A 16,487-nucleotide genomic window follows, 5' to 3' on the forward strand; every position below is an offset into this window, starting at 1 on the left:
AAAGACTGCACAGCAGCACAGGATTAAGCAGAAGACCTCTTTCTATCGATCCTCATGTTTTAGCCAACACAGCAAGAATGGAACAAAACTCTGCAGTTAGCAAGGGACAGAGGAGAGGGCTGAGGAATGCCATTAACATGCTGTTTCTGGAAGCATCCTACTACCATGACTTGGGACATTGCACTAATATGAAACAATGAGTAACAACGTAACCAGGAAAACAACCTTAGTTTTTTGGCTTTCTTCCTCTCCTGATTTATGTCCTTCCTTTTAACCTACCAACAATACTTTGTGGGGACACACTGGTGAATGAATGAAATGTTAGCAGACACTACACAGAGATCTGAGGCAGGAAAGATACATCAAGTGCTTGGGATGAAAAAAAGGACTTGCCTAGATTATCTGCCTACTCTCATGAGCAACTGACAGAAGAAGCAGATGACCTGAAGATAGGACAGGGAAGGAGAGAATACCAATTACCCCAAATATGGTACAAAACTTAGTCTGCAGCAATGGATTTAAATTACTTAATGATTTATTAGTTATAGACTATATTAGTATATAAATAACTACAGAACTTCCTGAAAATGTTTTTCACTGCCCCCAGGTAAGCTGCCTATGACACAAGCAGCTCCTTCACCTACGTCCTGGGTAGATCCCTGGTCTATTATGCTGCCTGCTGTTTGATGACCAGGCTCCTGAAAAAAGGTTCAACTTTCTCCTTTGTCAAGGGGACCAGCATAGATGGAGCTATTAAAATAAAAAAAAAAAAAGGAGGACAAACAGCAAAATCTTGAAACAAAACACGGATTCGTCATGATTGCTAGAAGTTCTGTAAGCTCTAAAAAAGCCTTGTTTTGGTCTCAATGCTTTAACTAACTGTAATTTCATTTTCATTTTGTCATGCTGACTGTTCTTGCTTGTGCTCCCTTCTCTTCCTTCAGTAAGGCAGTGCTGTATCTTCACTTTGCCAAAGTAAAATTAAAAAAAAAAAAAAAAAAGCCACATTCTTTCTTCTCTGCACCAGCTGGAAGCAGGTACAGGACTTCAGCACAAAGTGAGAGTGGACCCTAAGAATAATCGCATGACTGCAAAATTACCAAGAATGACTTATAGGCAAATGCTCATCATCTTGAATTAGACAGGCCATTAAGTGAAGTTCATTGTCTGAGAATATGGAAACATTAAACATTTAGGATGACTTCACAACAGTTCAAGACACAGTCAGAATTAGACTTAAGTCATGTAAACAGGCAGTTACCTACAAAACCTGAACATTCAGAAGTTCTAACATGAGTCAGTTTACAATTGTAAACACTTTCACCTCCATCCAGGTAACTTTAGTTCTGAAGTTTAATGCATTAGAATAGGCAGACTTCTGCTTCATACTTCTCAAACTTATATACCATTTCAGTTAACTTCCTGAGAAAAATATTTGTTCCAGGCTGCCCTAAAAAGGTAGACTTTATTCATGTAGAAAGCAATCCGCTTACATAGTACTGTTCACTCAATTCACATATATACATGACTGTAGAGATAAACAATGAAAATCTCAGGTTATATTCAATTCACAGTAAAGAGCACCTCATTATTTAAGGACAGAAGTCATCAGCTAAGTCATTAGCTTCAGCTAATAAGCAGTTTCCTAATCTACAAGAATGCTAGAAACCAACTATTTTGTCCCTCTTTTATTTGCATATCACTGCTGGTGCTTCCTCTTCATCTCTCTGCACCCACACAGTTGGCTACAAGTCTCATCTTCCCTTCTCTCCCAGCTACTCAGTCCCACCACTCTTACATTAGCTCTGGTTTCTGTGCTGAAGTGGGTCAGTGCTGTATAATTCATCAACACCAGAATCACAACTGAATTAACAGAGTTAAACCTGTATATTGCCAACCCCTGGGAAGAGTGCTAATGTCTTTACTAAGGAAAGAATAACATTACCTGATATTTTGGAGCTTAAACATTAAGATTCTTTTCTCTTTGTACAAAGGATAACACCAAGACACCTTATTTCAGATGTATCTTGAAATGCCGGATGAGAACTTGTCTTCCACCCCCAACAATGAAAGGAAAACAAACCTCCCAAAAATCAGCACTGTAAGCATGCTTCCAGTGATGTACTGCTTTGTTTACTTTTTTATTCATGTGAAATGTTCTATGATTCTATTGTAATACAGGTTATTTAAAAACAAATATTATAAATAACTTTGAAACAGTTAGTCACTGTAACTAAGGCAACGAGTCTCCCACTCAATTTCCAGAAATAGGAGTAAGGAATAGAGGTAAGAACAAAGTAAAAAGTTGGCAGGAGCAAGAAAACAAATCATCAGATACTAGTTTGACCTCAGGATGGCCCAGCTGATTAGAGAAAAATATCAGGAATGGCAAATGAGAAACAAACTTGCTGACAAAAGATGAGGTGGGGAATATGAAGTATATAGTACCATATATATTTAATTTCAATAATCATATTTCATAACCCATTTCAGTGAATGGAACAACTGTAGGAATCTGGGAAAATAACAATCCATGCCAGATAGCAGACTGCTAGTTCAGAGTCTCAACAGCTACTAGTTTCCTACAGGAATCATCTTTTCTTGTGGGTGCTAAAGAAGTCACTTCTTCATAGAGACGTGCCCATTTGCCTCATTTTTCCCCTGATATTTGCCTCAAAATAATGGTCAGAAACCTTTGATGCTATCTACATGAATAGACCTTTATATCCTCACAGAAGGCTGCTGAGTTAACAGGATCCGCCTTGAGGATCTGACTGCAGAATCAAGGCTTGCTTTGTTTCTCCCCCACCTTTTTTTTCCTCCTTCTTTTAAAAGGTTTATTTTCTTGACTGAGGAGAACTGCTTGTTCACAAGTCAAAAGTTCCAAAGTTATCATGGGGCAATCTGATCCCCCCAAACGAACATGTGGTAGAACCAGGTTCTCTCAACACATTCTAATGGAAGGGCTGGTAATTACTGCATATAACAAGATAAACAGAGTTCAAGTTACTCAGAGTTGTCCATCAGCTAAAGAAACTTATCTTCTCAGCACATGTAAGTTCTTAGCCTGGGAACAAGAGAACTAACAGTAAGACTTTAGGTGTCTTGGTAAGAATTACAATTTCTTAATTTAATTATCTTGTACGCAGTTTGAAAAGATTAGATGCAAATTTTAGGAAGAACATGCAATGGACAACAGAGTACAAAGAGCTGGTTCTTAACCACTACAAGATTAATGAAAGACATTATTGGGGTTTTTTTTAAAGAGTAACTTTAAAGTAACTACTACCAAAAAAGTCAAAAATAAAATACACATCTCATTAGCCTACATCTGAACAGAATTTGTAGAGCAATACCACATAATTCCATTCCCACCATATCCCCCCCTCATTGAACAGCAGCAGCTCCTTTTCATCACCACAGGAGACCATTCCTCCTCTTAGTGTAACAAGGAACTAGTTGGGACATTTATTCTTGGCATAAATTCTAAAAGAATGAAGTCTAACGCTGGCAGTAATGAAAATAGCAACCATAGAGCCTTCACTATGACACTGCAAACATTTGTTTAACTGCCAATTGAACAAGATCCATCTTAGCTACAAGAAAGATATAAATGGGCAATAAAGAAGTCAGTGCTCTCACTGTTCAAGGACTTTAAAGATAAGTGGTCATCCTAATATCCTCATGCAATTGTTCCTACTCAGATCCTTACCACTCATATCTGACTTATGGAAATAAATGCACTGCCTCAAGCACAGTCCAACAGTCATACAGGAAAATCCCATACAAAATCCTTCCACATGCCCATCATTATTAGCCCTAAGACATCTTCCTACTACACATTTAATATTCAGAGAAATGGGAAATGCATAACATTAAAATGCATAATATTAAAACTATGATGCACTGAAAGAAAAAAATAAAGCTTTAACAAATACAATGACATTGCCTCCAATGAGTTTTGCCAGAAATAGTTATAGCTGCAAAACCAGAGGGAAAAAAAACCAAAGCAACAAGCCGGTTTTGATTAGTTTCACACCTTTCAACAAAACTCTACTGAGATGTAGGCTGATGTGAGCCTAAAAGATGACCTATAGGCACATATGCAGGTAAAGCTTGTAACAGAAAAGGAATAAATCCCTGGGCTGTTGGGCAATCCAAATTTCACCTGCATGCTAAGAAAAACTAAGCTGTCAATTACCTCTTAGGTGTAAGAGAGATTAATTCACCAGCCCTTAAAGTAAGAATTTATCTGTTCTGGGAAACAGTTATTGTTCCTAGAACCTATGACTGCATAACAAAACCCCCAGAAGATACTCAGCCTTTCACACTTAGCTAGGCAGAGGTGAGAGGGCTTTCACAAAGGGGACCAAAGCATATCACTATAGATACCCACAAGCAAGTTACTCCTTTTTTTTTACCCCTACCCCATACCTTCCCTTCCACGCATTCGCCCTAAATGGGGAAAAAAAAAAAAAAAGATTTGTGATAAAACATAAGTGACCCTTGACCTAAACTGTGCTGTCAGTGCAGTTTCTTACAGGTGTAACACAGCATTTCAGGAAGAAACAAACTTTTATAGGCTTTGTTTCACTTAGCATTTTTGTAGTTAAAGCATCATCTCATTTAGAAGAACCTGGTATACAAGCACCAATATATGAACACAACACAAAAGCAAACAAACTTAAGAGCAAATACCTCAATTATAATGTACATTTACCATATTTTTCATCTCTACCTAGACCAGTTTAACACTCAGAATTTGCAGATTTGCTTCCTTTGTTATTAAACAACTGCACAACACTGCACAAAAACCGAAGAGCAATGAAAACAATTTACAGCTTCTAATTTGACAGTTGAATGATTGCTTTTCTATACCTGAGTTACAGTTTGCTATTGAGCATTACAGGTATCAGCTTTGCCCAATACAGTTCAATTCAACTCTCAATGCTATTTTTGCAAACATGGCTTATGAGTTTTTTTGATACCTGATATACTTTGCAAGCAAACGTAAGTCACTTCTTAAAGTGCAGTGCATACCCTCAACTGTGTCAAAACTTTGAAATATATTCCTACCTGGTAGGATGGCAAAGCAATAAAGCTCAAGTAGCAACACAAATGTATAGACAATGTACTGCCTGGCTGGTGGTTGAACCCAAGGAAAAGCCTACTTTTCTCAGTGCATGGGAAACCTGTATTCTGAAGGTTAAACGTGTCAAATCAGCCTCCACGGACAAACAAATATTTGAGCTTCACAAACACATTAAGCATCTGCAGGATCAAAGTTTTGTTTATCAGGTACTAAGTAAATTAAATCAAGCAAGCGGAACTGGGATTTCACCCTCCGAGCTCAACTAAGAGCCTCAGAGCAAAATTTCTCACCTCACTGTAACTTCCCTAGCACTGCTTTGACACCAGCTTGCAGCAACTTGAAAAACTAAGCAAGTACAAGAAAACACTAAGCTTCTTGTATGGCATAAGTCTGCCTGTGCCCAGCATAATTCTGACATTTAACACAAAGCCCTTCTACATTATCAAGGAATAAAATCAACAGGTTTATGTTGAATTTGGAAAAATAATCTTGATAATTCCATTTAAATAATACTTTAGTTAATACATTTTTTTCCCAGAAAGTTATTAATCTGACAGTTGAAGAAAGAAACTAGCAAATCACTTCCCTCCGTCATACCAGCTGAACAGTACAAACAACAGAGCAGTCTTTGCACTTCCCTGTGAAACACAGCCACCCCTGAAGACGGTCACTCTAAGGACTACAAATGCACAAGACAACTCACTTTATTATGACCAAACACAGTGCTATGAAGCAAAGCAAATGGTTCAAGCACACAAGAAACATGTTTCATGATCTACTGAAGAGGAATCCTCTACTCTCACACAGTCCCACAGGCTGGTTTTCATAAAAAGCAGGTGGTGCCACACTCTGGGTACAGCATCCTCAAGTCAAGACATCCTGCAGCACACTGCAACAGTGACCTGCAGGAACGTTCTGTATACCAAAGCTGAGGGATTTCATGTTAACATGATTCCCCATGACTTTCTGTCATTCTCACACTGTTATAACAGAATTCAGTTTGAAATAACTGATTTGTCAAGCAACTGACACTTTAGCAGCAGAAATGCAGCTGCTGCTAAAAATCACTCCCCTTACAAAAGATCATCCAAAACCAGCATTCCCTTCCTTCCTTCCATCCCCTCCCTGCCCTAGCACCCCCTCCTTTATGTGAAAGAATACTTCCATTCCCAGTGTATCAATTCCCCTATAGAGATCTGTGAGGCCTCTAAAAAAATCATCCTTGTACTTCTTCTGGATTAAAACTTACATTATGACAGAAGCTGAAAGCCTCACATGCATTACTCTGTCAAACCAATGGTCCCTCACAGTCCAATATTTCACTTCAACATCTGTCAATAGCAGGATCCTTCCCAGAAGAAAAGTTCTGAAATACAGTACTTTCATGTTAACATATCGATAATGGGGTTTTGGCTAACTACTTTGCAATGAGTACTTGCAGAGGGGTTGTAGTTCTTGGTTTTAACAGAAGGGCTTATTTAACAGAAGAGACAAACAAGTTAATTGTGTGGGAAGTCTCCCATAAAAGAACAGCAACAAATCCTGAAAGAAAATCTAACGCAAAGGACACTGTCTTCCAGATCCACAATTGTTGCTGATTCATAGATGAGGTTCTAAAACAATATGAGACTTCACAAAGTTTACATACAGCAGGACATAAGAGATCCCAGCCCCATATCACCAGATGTTCCTTAGAGCAAATCCTGAGGGATCATGCAACCTAAGTGTGAAAACACAGATGTGTATGTAACTAATGAAAGGACTCGCAGGTAAGGATGGGCTGATACAGATCAGCATAACAAACAGACACAGAATACCAGCTGCCTTACCACCCCCAAGTTTCTACAGGCTTTTTTACTGCGGGGCTTTTTTTTTACCTTTTTTTTTTTTTTTTTTTTTTTAAGGAAGGGGGTGGGGTCTTCAAGTGTTACAGTTGGTTATCTTTAAGAAAGAGTAATAAGGAGACCCACAGCAGGATGTGTGAGGTTTTTACAGGGAATTTTGCCTCTCACACATGAAAGCACGAGAAAATACCATTCCTAAGAAATATCTTTTCATAGGCGGCAAACTGGCAGCGCAGACCCTCCCACCTTTGCATCCTGATACCGCACAGGAGACAATAGGTAGGACAGGGGAGACACCAGGAAAGGACAGAGCAGCGAAGACAAGTATTTTACACCAGCTGGGATGGAAACCGAAGAGCCTGGCAGACAAAGAAGGGTGTGATGCGACGAGAGCAACAACCCGCTGAAGGCACCAAGAACCTCCTTCGCCTTCAGCAGGGGAGCGCGGGCTCGGGGAAGCTCTGTCATGACCGCGGGAGGCAAAGACACGACGGCCGAACAAAAGATTTTAAAGGCCTGGAAGGGAAAGGTGGAGGGACGAGCAGGCGGCCCCCGGGCACGTGAAACGGCGCAGGGCAAGGGCCGGCTCCGGGTCCGGGGGAGCGGCGCCAGCTCCAGCTCCATCTCCCGGGCACGCCGCCTCCCGCCGGCAGTCTCCAGCTCGATCCCCTCACACCGGCCAGCTCCTCAGGCCCAGGGAGCCCCGTCCAGAGACCTTTCCCTTCCCAAAACAGGCGCGGGGCAGGGGAAACCCTCAGACCCACCCCTATCACCCCTCCCGGGCTTCCCCTCCGCTCCGGGGCGGGGGCTCGGCGGGGACCCGCCGGCGATGCGAGGTGAGGGGCGGGCGGGCTGTCGCGGCCACCTGTTCGGCCCGGTACCTGCGAGGGACGGCGGCTCCCGCCCGCCCCGCGGGGGCACCGGCGCCCACACCGGGCGCACATGGCGCCTCCCACCCAGCCCGGACCCCAGCGGCGGCAGCAGCCATGCTGCCTCCCGCTGCCCGCCGTCTGTCACCCGCGCACGCACGGCAGCCCGCGGCGGCGGAGGGCGCGCCCGGCGGCACCGGGAGGGGAGGAGAAGGGAAGGGAAGCTCGGGAATGCCCACCTGCTCGCGGAGTTTCAGGAACACCATGGCGAGCGCGCGCCGCCGCCTCCGCCCGCCGCCAACGACTCCCGGCTCCGCGCGCCGCGCGGCCACGCCCCCCCGCCACCAGCGCCCGCGCGCCGGCCGCGCCCCCGGCCACGCCCCCCCCACGCCCGCGCGCCGCCACCCCGCGCCGGGGCCGCGCGCCCTGCCCCGCTGGGGGCGGGGCCCCCTCGCGCCCCGCCCTCCAGGCCCCGCCCTGCCTCTCGCGCCTCCGAGCAACTTCCCGAATGAACCCGCCCGCCCGCACCACCAAGGGCCTCGCTGATTGGCTCTCGGGAGGCGGGACAGAGTAAGGGCGGCGCTGATTGGCGGACCGGGCGCGGCGGGCCCGGCACGGGGCGATAACGTGGGACGGGCACATGGGAGCGGAGAGGAGCGGGCAGGGCCAGGGAGCAGCGCGGCCCTCGGGAGTCCCAGGGCGGGGGCTCCGCCACTCAGAGCGAGGAGCCCCGGGACGGGGGTTACCGGCATGGGCGGCTTAGGACGGGGCGGGATTGCTGCGGCACCAACGGCAGCTGTGAGCTCCTGACCCCAGGGGAAGGATGGAGAGCTGGAGGGGCATCGTGCTTGGGAGTGTCAGCAGGCCGGATAAACACACCGAGAGGAGCTCGGACAGAACGCCAGACGGAGCAGATGTGGACACATAGAGTACAGAAGACACTTAACTCGAAAAAGAGAAAGATGGCTTTGCAATGTATTTATTCAGTGTTCACCTCTTTTGGCAGAGGACCAGCAGAGATATCATCTGCCACGCTCCGATTCTGTATTTTGAAAATTTACAGGCTTATTGTGCGCTGTACATCAAGCACAAAGTGACATATTAGGATAGGTGCGACATAGGTGGGACTTGAAAAACCTCTTGTGAAAGGGACGAGAAGCAGCAGACAGGACACTGAAATCAGACTGTGCTGCGCTTCCATAAGATAATGTTGCAGCCAGCCAGCCCACCATGGTAACTATGGGAAGAGTTATTTTCTCCTGAATTTTCATTTTATAAAAAATAGCAGACTCGAGAGACTGAGGCTTTTTGGAATTGCATACTGCTACAGACAACGCTGATATGAATGTTTCAAGTTTCTTGATTTTCTTGTAGCTTCAAACTAGACTGTGACTTCTTAATGCTCCACATACACTTAAATCTACTTAGACTTGTTTATTAACCAAAGGAACATGAATGTTTAATAAAGCAAAGAGTGTGTTCTGTGTGAGCACTCATTTGTGTGGTTTTACTCTCGCTCATGTCTTGTTATTGATTCCAGCAGGAGCCTGGCACACGGACACGTTCTTTTGGAGACTGGCAGCATGAGAACAGAAGGGTTTTCTATGGGTGCTAGCTGAGGCTAACTATTTGAGTTAGCTTTGAATACCAGTGATCTGATGGAATGTGTTTGTTTGGGTTATTTTATTTTAACCAGTTAAGAATTGTAGTCTGATTTTACCAGGCAAAGGAAAAAAAAAAATCAACATTGCCACACTTTCTAAATGAATGTTTTTGACATCTGGATTTGTCCAGAAATGCTGATTATGATAAGTAAATGTTTTAATTTATTTAAAGTAGTCCTCTGATTTATTATTTGTGTACCTAAGGGTTTTTTTGTTGGTTTTGTTTGTTTGTTTGTGAATAGAAGTGTTTTGTAAATTTCAAATATGAAACAGGTAGATTTTGACACTATGCAAAACAGTTAAGGACTGTGATAACAATGCAGTAAAGAAACCAATGGTTGTGGAAATTAGAGATAATTTTATCTGTGCAGTCAGTGAATGAGAAAATGACATCAAGAACATTGCCTTTGTATCAAGAACATTGCCTTTGTCTGTCCCCAAATTAGACTGCTCCTTTTCAAAGTGAAAAGAATGTCTGGGAGCTGATAAAGTTCTTCTCCCTGTGAAGCTTATCAGTTTATAGAGTTATTCAGAAAAAACATCTACTTTCAGCTCACCTGCTATTTTGAGCATTTTATGTAGACTGTTTATCCTACACGAAAATATCTCACCTGTCTCAAGAGCACCTGGTGCAGCTTGGAGCCAGGTCCTGATTCAGTGGGGGAAGGCAAAACCAATACATTATTGGTTTTCCAGCTCCTTGCTCCAGTATTCAGGATACATCCAGGGACAGGCCTGCTGGCTGTACCATCTGCACTTAAATGTGTCATCAACCAACAGCTCTCTGACCACTGATCTTTGCTTTTTTCCCCCTCTGGGTTACAAGATAATATAGCATGAAAAAGTTCAAATGGTAAAATGCAGAAGTAAAAATAGGGATCATGGAGATACCTGTTTGTTTCAGCTTAAGCACAAGAGGTTGTTGAGGTAGCTTGCATGCATGAAGGGGGATAATACAGAAGCAGGGGATTTTCTGGATATTTTTACTCAGGTCACAATATAAATTGCTGCCTTATTTTGTGAAAAGCAGCCCAAATGGTTATTAGAACTGAAACAAAAAAATGAGAATATCACCAATATCAGTATTGTCTGATCTGCTAGTGTCCCACAAAATACAGTATTTGACTGCAGAGTGACAGAAATAGAACAGAAAGGACACCTCAGAAGTTAGATGTAACAGTGCTGCAAGGAAATGAGCACTTTTAAATGTTTTGTTAAAGGGTAAGTAACTACCTGAGCCTCCCTTAGGAACATTCACAGAATATTTCACACAAGTCTGAGTATTGACACACAAACATACTCAAAGCCACAGCATTTCTGATAGTGTTCAGAAGATATGTCTGCAGAAGTCAGAAATTTCCACAACAGTTTTTAATTGGATAATTTGTAAATTATTAGCAGGCTGGCTCTCCTGAGGGCACACTTTTAGCAGAGAGCCATAGGCTTTAACTGCACAGCTCCCATTAATGTTAATATTAAATCTTCATGCTGTAACCTATCCCACAGCATGTAACTCTACCCAGTGTTTTAAAGATAGGACATGTGCTGCACTGAAATACATAACAGGATCAAATTGAAGAGACCATAGAAACCTCATGCTGGAGATATTTTCTGAGCTCATCGGAAACGTCCTCAGGATTTATTTACTTTGCCAGGAATGCCTGTATACTTGGCTCTTTCTGACTGAGGGCTTCAACCCCAGTGAAGTAGGTATTCATTCTTTTTTCATTGTTCACCGTGGGTAAACAGGCACAGAGGTCAACAGGCTTACACAAGGTCATGGCATGAGTCACTGCTGTGGCTAGGAATAGAATCTAGGAGTCCTCAGTGCCACTGATCTCCTCCAAACACTGCCCTGTACTCCTAAATTAAAGCAGGGCTAATTTTATTTTTGCACAGAATAGAAGGTGTCTGAAATCAATATAAATGTTATAGTTTCCTACAGAGGGATGCATTTCTCTTTATGGCTCTGAATCAGCACTTTTGGGGAGCTAGATGGAAACCACACTAATTTTATAATGGTATGCTGGGAGCATCATCATAAAGATTTTTACACATTCTGTGACACATTTTATCCATCAAAATCTAAACCAGTCAAGGTTTTGTAGTTCTGTCCCAGAGATTACATTTTGAATTGTTGGCTGTTCATAGCTGCTGATTGTAGTGGAAACATATTAAATATCATAATGTCTTCATCAATCAAATATCATCGATTGGCACTTCCAAAGCACCATTATGCTTATGGTGGCTCATTTGACCAATTTAATACCTGTCTGGTGCAGACAGGAGATGAGAGAACTCCTGTGTCCTCCTTATTCAAGGAACAAATTTAATATCCAGAGGAGGGTAGGGTAAATATGAGTGTCCTTTGAACAATCAGCAAGGGACAGGGGCCAGCAAAACAGCTCTAAGTTCCTATCAGTCCTGTATTCTAAGGAAAATTCAAGAAGAAGTGAGAGAAAACAGAAAATTAAGAATATATAGAATGAGGCAGCAATGTCAAGAAATTACATCACTTGCATTTTGATTGGAAAAATGTTGCAGGAGGTTTGTAAGATGTTTGGTGTGTCCTTATGCTGTCTATTTTACAATATTGCTGGTAAAAAGGGGATACAAAAGGGGCTTTTACAGAGGTAGCAATTTTGTCTGGAATTGCATATTAGAAATCTTGTTCACATTTCTTCTAGTTTGAATAGCATGCAACTTTTTCCCCCATAAATTAAGTTTATTTTCTTCAGCAGGATAGGGGCTCAAAGAGGCATAGGAAAGGTACAAGGGACCCTGGCCTCTGGGCTGACACAGAGGAGAATTTTATCTGAAATCTTATGATTTCTTTTTTTACTGTCTCCAAACTGCCCAAGCATAGTGAAATGAAGTTGTATGCTTTTGGGAATGAGATCTTAAAAAACGATTACTTCTGAGGAGCTGTGAAGCCAAAATGAATATAATAAACATTAAAGAAATAAATTTTATCTTTAAAATTACCTGAGACATGGAAAAAGAAACAAAACCACAATTAACATATTTTCTGCTATTAGCCCACCCGAAGATGACACTTTCTTAAAACACAGTGAATATCAGCACACTTATACATTCTCACATCAACCTAGCTAGAATTAGTGTTTATAGGCTAGAATATTTTCTTACATATCTCTTGATATAAACAAAAGAGAATGTTTTACTTACATTTTATTTATTCAACAAAATACTCTGCTTTGTTTACATAAATAACCAAATGCCTCAAAATGTTTTGGGATTTTTTTCAGGCTCATTGTATATCAGAGTGGACAGTATTGAGTAACTGGAAACTCCAGTGGGATTTGATTTTGCAAATTATTTTTTCTGGCTTGGCCAGTTCTTCAAAGACTAACACCCAACATGAAGCACCCAAGCCCAATGAGAGGGGGTGAGTTTGGGTCAGTCACCTTGGCTAGCTGAAAGCTTTATGCACCACAGAAATCTTGTTGGGAGTTTCACTTGCTACACATGGATATTTTGTTGAAATGCATTTCAGGCAGTTCTGTAGCAAAGTGTAAAGTGGAAATAGTGAAAGTATGAAAATGGAAATGCCAGTTTTCATGTGAGAAGCAAAACAGAAGATCTGACTTCTGAATGAGAAATTTCTGGGCAACCAAACCCCTTATTTTCTGATGGTGGATGATATAATTCTAATATTGCAACCAGCTGCCTGTTTAGAGAAGAGGATTTCTGCATACATAAATTTCCTTTCCTGATGAGATGAGGATCCCTTATTGACTATATCCTCTGGGTTTTGCTTTCAGACTGGTTTGGTCTCAATTGTGGGAAAGTGGTTCCAGTGATTAGTTGATGTATTTGGCTACAAAGCCCTGAAGTGGTCTCCAGGGTGGGGGTAGGGAACCTAGGGAAAAGACATTTTATCCACTAGCCAAATTGCACTGGAAATGAGACCTCTGAAAATTAGCTACATGTAACACAATATGAGTTCAGAAAGGAGAACAAGTTGGGGTTCTGCTTTCACAAGTTCCCCTTTCACACTCAACACTCCAGCAGTAGGTGCCATTAAAAAGGGAACAGTGTCTATAAGGAAAAGTGAAGGTGAAGAAAAGCTTATTTTTCCAATACCACAGTTGCTGCAGTAATGGTCAACCTTCTCAGCTCTCATTCCCCTCAGGACAGCTATATAAACCAAAATGCAGTAGCTATATACACATACTCTTACCTAGTAATAATGTGGTGCCTTATCTCATCTCATGTAAATGGCTATTACACATCCAAATGTAGGAATGTAGCTGCATTGCCACACATCGAGAACCTCAAAAAAAACTTTTAAGTTCATAAAATACACTTGCATGCTCCTTAATTGCTACAGCAGAGAGCATTTCACTGTCCAAACATGGTGGAAAGACGATCACTGTGCAGCCATTGTGGAAATAAGATCCTGTCATAAAGAATATCCATCCTTAAAGCTGATTTTTTTCTTGGAAGTACGATTTTTTTTGAATACTTTGATGATGTGCGTGAGCCTACAGCCACACAGGTATGTATGTAAACTCTTCTCAGAAAAATACTTTTATCATCTAAAGGAATAAAATGCTTGAGGCAGAAGACAGGAATCTCTGGGAAATACACTACTGTGATGAATACATTTGTCAGCCGAGTGCCACAGTGATGAATTTCAGGAAAGATGAAAAGGTTTTTCATGACAGCAAGAAATTTGTAACTCAAAGAAGAGAAAATGAAGCAAACAGTTTGCATTTATCTTTGCATCTTAATAGACAACTTTATTCCTGTTTTCAGGATGTTGTCTTCATTCTCCTGCTAAAGGATTTCCATTTGTATAAAATATTAAAACAAAACGGAGTCATACAGGTACGGGTTAGTTCTGTGTCAGTGGCAGCAGTCAGAGAACCAAATATATGGATATTTTAGTCTGAGATTTTTCATTAGTATGGATTTTCGAGCTGCTTTGGACCTGACACTTGACTTGCACAGAGAAAATGCATTAAAATACCTCTAACTTTATTATTAATTAGGATTTGATAACTTGCTGCTCCTGCCCTCCCCTAGAACATATGCCACAACAAATGAAATCAGAAAGGCCTTTCAGCTCTTTGATAGTTGGGTCTGCCTCTACAGCGCTGGAATCAGTGGGGTTTTTAGTTTTTTTTCTTTAGTAGATGCAAAGATTGAGACCTGAGCTCCAGCAAGCTGCATATGGTCTGTTTTCTGCTCAGAATCTGTACTGGTGATCTGCTCTCCCTCCTTACCTGACACAGCCTGAGTTTCTTAACTTGTAGGGCACGCTGAATAACCTGTACTTTCATTTTCTAAATAGGAAAGTATGATACTTTTCTTGGAAAAGTGGGAAGAATAACCTCCGCATCAGCCAGCATGGGATGAAGGTAATTAAAGCTCTTCTGCTAAAGACATTAACACCAACTATTCCCTAAAGTACTGACTGTAGAGTACTACATTGCCATGAGGTGAATTTGCTAAATTGAAATTTACATACACTGAAATAGCATAATTTAACAGAAATACTGGAAAAGCTCCATGTAACATATTTGGCAATTGCTCTATACAGGCGACTGGTCTGTGCAACACAGTGTTGATTTAGGGAAAGACTTTGCATTTGCCCACATGCCCATTAGTAAGTGAACTGGAATGGGAGCATGTATTGAAAGTGCTGCACACACTGTGTAGTTATGTTTCTAAATTGCAAGTTTTCCAATTCTATAAAATAATATGAAATTTATTTATTATGTCTCTGAGAATTATGTCCTGCAGTCATACTGTGGAACTATGTTACCATCACAGTTGGTTTCAAGTTGATTGCCCTCCAAAATAAGAACTGAGGATGAGAATCACTGTTAGACCTGCCATGGATCCAAGGATAAGTGGCATCCTCCCTGCACTATAGCTCAGACACACCCACCCACACATAACTGTATGTTATATACCCACATAAATATGTCTATTTCCTTACTGCTGTCGTTTAGAGCAGACATTTGGCTGAATGTGGAAGTTTTCTTTTTATTGATGTTATTCTATTTGCATTACTGTTCGAGCTAAGATTTCCTGCCGTTCATTTCTTTCACAAGTTTCTATAAGCATCAAAACATCCTTTCAGCTGCTAAGACACCGTTTTGGTAGGAAAAATGCAGTTTCTGTGGCAGAGATCATGCCCTGCCAGGCTGAGGCAGGTGGCGGTGGCAGGATGCGGGGACGGGGCCGAGCGGTGTCGGTGTCAGCTCCCGGGTAACCGGAGCCGTGTCTGGCAGCCGCCGGAGCGGTGACGGCCCGAGGCCGTGCCCGGGCTGGTTTACAGTGGAATCCCTGCCACGGGCAGGGCTGCACGACTGCCGACAGCCATGGCAAAGCGGCAGGAGCGCCCGATGGGGACAGAGGAGCCTTCTGAGGGTCGCTCCTGCGGGGGGTTTGTATGGAATAGGTTGCTGCTGTGGTAGTGCCCAGCCAAAGGTCAGAGCTGCTGAGCACCAGGGGCATTTCAGGGGTCTGAGTTTTGTTGGGGGAAAACCGGTGAAGTCGAGATGAATGAATCTGGCTATACTTTTAACACTTCCAGAAAATAGTGTGTCCATCAGAGCATCATAGGACAGAAAGAGTCCTGAATCCACAGATCTCTGGAAGCTTTTTGGAGAGAAAAGGAAGCCAGGTTGCTGCAGCCTGCATTGCACCTTCCCCAGCCACCCAGAACCACCAGGGCCAGCCTTGCACTGCATCTGGTGAGATCAATGGATCGGCTCTGCTGCATGATCCTATCTGGTGTGAGACATTGTTAATAGTTTCATTTGTGGAGACTGGCCAGAATTGTGCTTCTCTTTGTGCCAAGGAAATTCAAATAAAATGTAGCTCAAAAGTCCTTTTAGTGTCTGATACCTTTGCTTCTCTCCTATGAAAAGACCCAGCACAAACTCCTTCACCTCACATCTGGTACAGACATTTACATCTTTGGGGCTGAGGTGACTGCCCCAGTGCCCTCCCACCATGGGAACCCAGTGATTCCCTCGCACTG

The 16,487-nt window shown here is 42.4% G+C and overlaps 1 protein-coding gene and 1 long non-coding RNA gene across 3 annotated transcripts in view; one reads left to right on the forward strand and one right to left on the reverse strand.

Annotated features, from left to right (window-relative positions):
* Positions 1 to 8,140, reverse strand: part of ANKRD28 (ankyrin repeat domain 28) — a 119,737-nt gene extending 111,597 nt beyond the window's left edge. The window contains exon 1 of one of the 2 annotated variants that reach the window (XM_059845657.1): positions 8,045 to 8,140. In XM_059845657.1, coding sequence (XP_059701640.1) covers positions 8,045 to 8,071 — 27 coding nt within the window. In that variant the 5' untranslated portion in view covers positions 8,072 to 8,140. The remainder of the gene's footprint in view (positions 1 to 8,044) is intronic. The other variant, XM_059845652.1, reaches the window with a different exon arrangement.
* A 2,900-nt stretch (positions 8,141 to 11,040) lies between these two features.
* LOC132327082 (uncharacterized) lies at positions 11,041 to 16,175 on the forward strand. The gene is made up of 3 exons (XR_009486441.1): positions 11,041 to 11,175; positions 14,787 to 14,853; positions 16,038 to 16,175. It is a non-coding gene; the product is annotated as an uncharacterized LOC132327082 (long non-coding RNA).
* The last annotated feature ends 312 nt before the right edge of the window (positions 16,176 to 16,487 follow it).

The sequence above is a fragment of the Haemorhous mexicanus genome, chromosome 1 (genome assembly GCF_027477595.1).
Source record: "Haemorhous mexicanus isolate bHaeMex1 chromosome 1, bHaeMex1.pri, whole genome shotgun sequence".
Taxonomy (NCBI): domain Eukaryota; kingdom Metazoa; phylum Chordata; class Aves; order Passeriformes; family Fringillidae; genus Haemorhous; species Haemorhous mexicanus.